The sequence below is a fragment of the Macrotis lagotis genome, chromosome 2 (assembly GCF_037893015.1).
Source record: "Macrotis lagotis isolate mMagLag1 chromosome 2, bilby.v1.9.chrom.fasta, whole genome shotgun sequence".
Lineage (NCBI taxonomy): Eukaryota > Metazoa > Chordata > Mammalia > Peramelemorphia > Peramelidae > Macrotis > Macrotis lagotis.
Window position 1 is genome coordinate 253,606,277 of NC_133659.1, and position 6,736 is coordinate 253,613,012.

The following is a 6,736-nucleotide window of genomic DNA, read 5'->3' on the forward strand; positions in this document are numbered from 1 at the left end:
TTTCTGTGTGCTCCATATCTCCCTATGACTATCCATCTTATCTCTTTTCCTTCTCTGGAAAGGAAGTCTGCAGAGGAGGAAATGAGATCATAGAGAATTAGAGAGGAAAAATTATTAAAAAAGGAAAAAGTAAATCCAGCCACGACACCTGATAAGAGGACTCGGGCCTTGGAAATGAAAAATAAAGCCAAAAGGAAGCTACAGAACATAGGATTCTAATTGTATCACAATTGGCCTAGGAAGAAAGGAATAATTACAATGATTGGCCGGGATGCATCTTGTCCAAGCCCAGTTTTCCGGATTCTGGCAACACCAGTTGTCATGCTATCTTACCTTGATCTAACCTCTGTAATATGGGCTCAAAAGTAACAGGATTGTCTTCTTGTTGCTAAGTTATCACCATGTAACTAGTTCCCTCTCTCAGATGGGTCTCATTCTGATATTGTTGTTCCCATTCATTCAATGTTATGTCTTTTCCTCCCCCCATAGAATATAAGCAGATAGATGGAAGGGACAATTTGGTTTGGAACCCAGTCTAACTACTGTTGCTATTCAATCAATGTAGGTTGAACTTCATTGAATTAATCTAGACCTTCAATAAACAGTTATTCAGCACTTACTATATGAAAGATATTAGGCTAGGTGCTAGAAGAATGTAAGAGAAAACAGAGATCCTATGAGGAGTTTATACTATAATGGGAAGGAAAAATCACAAATATTTATGACTGTGCTATAATGTAAAGTGGAGAAAGTATGGGAAATTTAAGATGGGAGAGATCACTTTACTGAGCCCTCCTCTGTGCTCCCTCCCCATCCCTGCCTCTGGTAAATCACAGGCTTCATGATGATGTCAGCTAGTCATAAGATCATAGACTAAGAAGTCATCTAAGTGGCCCACTCCCTCATTCAGTAACCTGCAGTGCTCCCCTCCCTCCCCCTCACACATACATCCTATTTCTCTGTTTCAGCTAGGCAAACCTGTCCATTCTGCCATAAACATAGCAGCCTCTCTGAAACATGAGCCTCTCCATTGAGGTGTTCTCACCTGGGATGCTACTTTCCTTCCTTCCACTTTGCATGCTTAATCCAGGACTTCACTCTACTTGGAGGCATCTCAAAATATATTCCATCCTCCTAAATCCTCCTCTATCACATGTATAAAGCTGTCCCGTAGCTCTCTTCAGTCTGTCTGTATTTTGTCTGTCACTATGTCTGGGCCTGTATCTTGAGCTTCCCATTGGTTTAGGAGGCTGTCTGGGAACTGCACCTATCTTCTCCTCAGACACCCCGGATACAGCTTACTAGGACACACCAGCAAACTAGATGTACTTAGGCTTATTTCTCTGTGGAAAGAGCTACATCAATAGATTTTCAGAGGGCGAAGAGAAGTCAGTCTGAGGGATCCGGCATGAATTGGAGAAGGGGGGGAGAAGGGGCTTGAGGAAAGATCAGGTTTCCTCTTTTGGAACAAAAGAACTCATTACCATATCCATTTTTGCTTCCAACTGCACCCCTGGGTTCCCATTCTACAGTACTTCCCCTATTCCTCAAAAACAGCTTCATCAGCAAAGAGGACTCAACTTAGCTTATACCAATCATGAAGGGAGAAGGCACTTCATGATTTTCCATTGAGGAAATAAACATGATGACAATAAAGGTGCCTTCCTCACTAATGCTCTGATGGTTAGGCTAGATTGTGACTCCTTTCAGAAAAGGTTGTAGAACAGGGCAGTAAAAGCAATAGAATTTGCTAGAAAACAGTTCAAGATAATTGGCACAGATGAATGGAAACTGGGATAAACAGTTTTATTGGGAAGCCCAGTGAGAAAAACAGAGTAAGACCCAAGAATGATTGGGCTGAAAAGAGCTCACCAAGAAATGAGGTTCCAAAATGGCACCCACATCATCCTACTCAAAGGAACTCTCTTTCCCAGAAGACAACAGGTTGAGTACACTGCACAGTCTGCTGGGAAATGTAGTTCCCAATCTCATTATCATAAGACCACCATATACACACACAGCAACTTTCATAATGCCATATACCCCCTTCTCCTGCTCACACACAAATTACAAAATAAATTTTTTAAAAATCACATTTTCCAGGTCCTAAAATGATCTTCAGCATTTGGTTCAAAGGACATACATCTTCAGAAAGGAGTGGCCCCCTCACCAATGATTCAATCTAAGAAGGTAAGAAAATGGATTTCCTCAGGCCAACAGGGATCCTTTTCTCACCTTCACCAATCAATTTGGGCAAAGTGGGGAATGGGTTTGAGCTGAGATTGGGGTTGCAGAACTATCTTCTCCCAGCACAATGTGACGTCCAAGGCTTGATGGGAGAGCTGGGATGGTGTGACTTAGGGGGAGGGCCCAATTCAGTCAGAGTCACTGCTGGAAGAAGAGGAGGAGGAAGAAGAATGCTGCAAGGGGAAAGGGAAAGTGGAGATGAGAGATTATCAGATTTTGAACTCCTAACCCATGAAGTCCCACCCCATTCCTCATATATATAGTATGTACCCTCCCATACAAGGTACACCTAAGGTCAATAACTCACACACAGAATGTCACCAACACACAGGGAACAAGTTTCTCCCTCTGAAATTAAGGCTATAACAGTAGGGTTTTGGGTTAGTTTTTAAATTTTTACAAGGCAATAGGATTAAGTGACTTGGGCAAAGTGTCTGAAACCATATTTGAACTCAGGTCCTCCTGACTCCAGGGCTGGTGCTCTATCTACTGTACCACCTAGCTGCCCCTACAACAGTAGTTTAAACCAACCCATGTTGTTGCAAGGAATTTTCATTAATTTCATTTGGTACAAAGTGCCTCCCCTCTTCGTGTTCTCAATCAAGAGGTTTCATGATGAAAGTCCCTTTAAGATCAGAATGGGGAAATCTCTGAGGAGGGCATGGTATGGATTTGTAAAAGCAGAAGTCAAATGGCTAGGGGCAGCTAGGTGGCGTAGTGGATAAAGCACCAGACTTAGAGTCAGGAGTAATGGGTTCAAATCCGATCTCAGACACTTAATTATTACCTAGCTGTGTGGCCTTAGGCAAGCCACTTAACTCCATTTGCCTTGCAAAAACCTTAAAAAAAAAAAAGTCAATTGGCTAATGTTTGTTGAATAATTGAAGCAATGAACACCTTCAGTACAAACAATCCATATACTCTTATTCCATTAATTTAGATCTAGGCAAAAGTACTGGGAGATAAAAAGATACATATAAAGTGCTTTGCAAACTTTATAGTGCTTTATAATTGTGAGTTATCTAATCCAAATTGCCTACATGGATAGCTCTTTTATCAGAATTGTAAACATTTATTTTCCAAATTGGGCACTCTGAGTTGTTGTTCTCCAATAGTTTTCATCTCTCCCTTTCTGTAGCATTCCCATTATCAATGTTTTGAATTTAGACCTACCCCAATTAGTCTCTTCTTTCCTCTCTCTTTCCCTGTCTGTCCCAGGCTGATTTAAGCCCTCTATATAATGATTTGACCTGTTCTAGCTCAAGCTGTACTTGAATGATCAGTGCCCCCAAGGAAGGGAGAAATCCTGGATTCCCAGACTGTTCTGGCCTGGCAACCCCATGTCAGAATAGTCAGTTTCCAAGACCTATCATAATTCTTATCCAATAACAGCTGACTTGTCTATATGGTTTTAAGGTACATAAAAAAAAATACTTTCTCCATTCATTCAGTTACAAAGTCAAAGACAAAAACTAATCAATCCACTGGCTTATTGGTCATAACCATTCCCAAGATTTCTAAATCCTTTCATATATAAATATATATATGCATATATATAAATATGCATGTGTATCTGTATCTCATGCAAAAAAATGCCTTAGCACTCTTGGGAGGGTCACTCATCCCTGTCAAGTAGTTTAATTCTATATTCATTGATATGATGTGTATAAATGAGTTTAATAACAATAATTTAATTTCTAGAGATACTTTTCATAGGCAGGCTTTGGGAAAACAGTAAAAACAAAGTTTTAATCATGACAAGTCTGCATTCTCTTGCCTGGGTTAAGTTTATCCAAACCTTGTTCTGTTCTGCAATGTACAGTAATAATGTAGCCTAAAAGTATACAATCAACTTAGTTATTCTTAGTTATTCACTATTTGGATGGTCACTGGATATATATATATATATATATGTATATATATATATATATATATATATATATATATAAATATATATATATACACACACACTCTCTGCCTGAATTTTTAGAAGCAGATCCCCAAGGAGGGAGTAGTCCCAAGATTTGTAAATCAGTTCCTTGCAAAGAGAATATTATTAAACTTCTGCTTGTTTACTGGCTCTGTCTCTGGTAGAGACTGCTCAGTAAAAACTAAATAATATCCCATATGGTCAGAAACAATTAAAACCCAGATAATCTGAGACATCTGCCAGAGGTTATCCATAAACTCACTAGTTTAGAGCAGAAAGAAAGGGATTTCAATAATTATCTATGGCAATCACTTTGTTTCCTCAAGAAACTAAGAATTAAGGGGGGGGGGAGGGGTGAAGAGACTTGATCCAAGTTAGGGAAGTATTAAAAGGCAGAATCCAACTCAGCTTCTTTTCCTGGGATCCAAGACCAGCATGCTCTCTCCACTATTCTATATTCACAACATAAATGGTTGACCACAGAGATGAAAAATCCGGACTGGTATTAGCTATCTGACCATGTCCCAAACTGACAAAATGCTCCCCATCCCAACCCCAGCAGAATCAGAGAAACTGACCTTGCCATGTTTGTGATGTTTATGTGTTTTCTTGTGAGCCTTCTTCAGCTTCTTCTTCAGCTTCTTATCGGTCACTATACCCGGACCTATTACCCCTGGGGTCAAGGGATTCACAGAAGGAACACCAGAGCCAGGAGGTGGGTAGGGACCTTGGGCTGGGTAGCCTGGATGCCCCGGCTGCCCAGGGCCAAAAGCATTACTAGGAGGATAAACTGAATTCCCTGGGAAACCCCCAGGAGGGGCAGGACAGACACCTGGAGGGTATGCAGGATTGGTAGCCGGTGGATGGATGGGGTTGATAACCCCAGGGTACCCAGAAGTTGAAGGGGGCACAGGACCCCCAGGAGGATACATGCTTGGCTGCCCTGGATGGGGAGAGAAGCAGAGAATAAGGTAATATCAGCAAGGTCAAAACAAGTGGTGGGGAAGGATTTCTGGTACCTTCAGGCAGTAGGGAGGTTATGAAAAAGGAAGGTATAGAGAGGAAAAACAGGAAATGAACTGAGTTCAAAATAGGGAAGTCTTGAGTGTTGCGGAGCAAAAGGTAAAACAGAAAACCACATCTCCCCACCTCTGTGGAGCCCTTCTAAATTAAGGGTAGGTGGGGGTCATAGCACACTTCACAAGGCGCTTGCTTACCTGTGTTGGGGTTCCACATAGTACACTGTCCTGTTCCCCTACAGGAAATGAAGGAACAAAAGTCAAAGATCAGGAAGGGGTAGGGCAGGGTGGCTCGAGCCCGGGGCTGACCCCCTGCCCAACTCCAGGGGGACCCTTCTCTGTTCCCTTTCGGAGAAGCCCCTATCAGCTCCTGCTTCTCAATTGTGAGGGAGGGTCCTCCGACTCCTCACCCCTCGGCCAGGCCCTGCCCCCAGCTCTGAGCCCGGGGACAAGCTCGCTAGGGGACCCCATTCCTCCCTAGAGGTGGAAGAGGAAGGACCCCCGGCAGAAGGGGCGCGGGGGCAGGTGCAGGAGGGGCTCAGGCTACCCCCCAGCGTGGCTTTTGTAAGGGGGGAGCCCAAGGGGGAGGCCCAGGGGACCTGCCCCCTCCATGCCCAGGAAAGCAAGGGGACGAGCCAAGCCCCCCGGGGGTGGGGAACGGGGAGGAGGATCTCGGAGCCGCCCTGAGAGCTCGGGGGCGGGAGGGAAAGAGGAGCCCAGAGGACCCCATCACCTCGGGGCCTCCGCGGGAGTCGGTGTCCACCTGCCTTCTCCCTCCCCGCTCCTCGCGCCGGCTTCCTGGTTCCCCGCCCTGCTGGCTCCGCCTCCGCCGGGGCCTGATTGGCCGCCCTGCCGGAGCCCCGCCTCCCATTGGACAGCTCACGCGTCGATCTCTGCCAAGTGGGCGGGATCCGAGAAACTCGCCCAAGAATTGAGTCAGCCGGGCCGGAGCGGGCTCGGGCGGGCCCCGGGGCCCCGGGGCCCAGCCACCCCGGGCCCCGCCCTTGCGTCCGGCCTGCCCCTGGAGGGGTGGGCGGGGCCAGGGCCAGGGCCCGCCCCCCGGGGCCGCCGCCTGCGCCAGGGAGGCGCACCCAGCGGGGCGGCCACGGTGCCCCCTGGCTCCCGGCCCCCGCCGGCGTGCGGGAAGGAGGGGGCGGGGCAGCCGGGGCCTGGGGTCAGAGGTCGGAGCCCGCGAAGGAGGGAGCCGGGCGCGGCCCACGGGGGAGGGGGAGGGGAGGCACGCCGGGCCCTTCCCCTCCCACCTGCGCAGGTGAACAAGGCGCTTTTTTATTCTTTGTGCCCTTCCCCGAATAATAATATTCTCATTTCCCCCTTTCTAAAAAATAAGAACTTGGCAAACACCCAATAAAACGCACGTTTTCTAAAGACCAGAGACTATTACCGGCAAATTAGAAAAAAAAATTATCTTATTATGTAATTCTGCTATCTCTTATACTTTATTTTTCTTCCTTAAGGGTTTCTCTGTCATCACATTCAACTGAGACCAATGTATAAGACGGAAGCAATCAATGTAAGGACT

At 45.9% G+C, this 6,736-nt stretch overlaps 1 protein-coding gene across 1 annotated transcript; it reads right to left on the reverse strand.

Moving 5' to 3' along the window:
• Nucleotides 1-1,791: 1,791 nt before the first annotated feature.
• PRR13 (proline rich 13) lies at nt 1,792-6,111 on the reverse strand. The gene is made up of 4 exons (XM_074225792.1): nt 5,930-6,111; nt 5,395-5,432; nt 4,756-5,120; nt 1,792-2,420 (listed from the first exon to the last, which is right to left on the reverse strand). Exons 2-4 carry the CDS (start codon nt 5,411-5,413, stop codon nt 2,376-2,378), a joined length of 429 nt encoding a protein of 142 aa, XP_074081893.1. The 5' UTR covers nt 5,414-5,432; nt 5,930-6,111; the 3' UTR covers nt 1,792-2,375.
• Nucleotides 6,112-6,736: the final 625 nt, after the last annotated feature.

Coding starts and splice junctions, on each gene's coding strand:
- PRR13 (XM_074225792.1), bottom strand. Junction 2,421..4,755: donor AACATCACAAACATGGCAAG/GTCAGTTTCTCT, acceptor TTCCCCTTGCAG/CATTCTTCTTCCTCCTCCTC.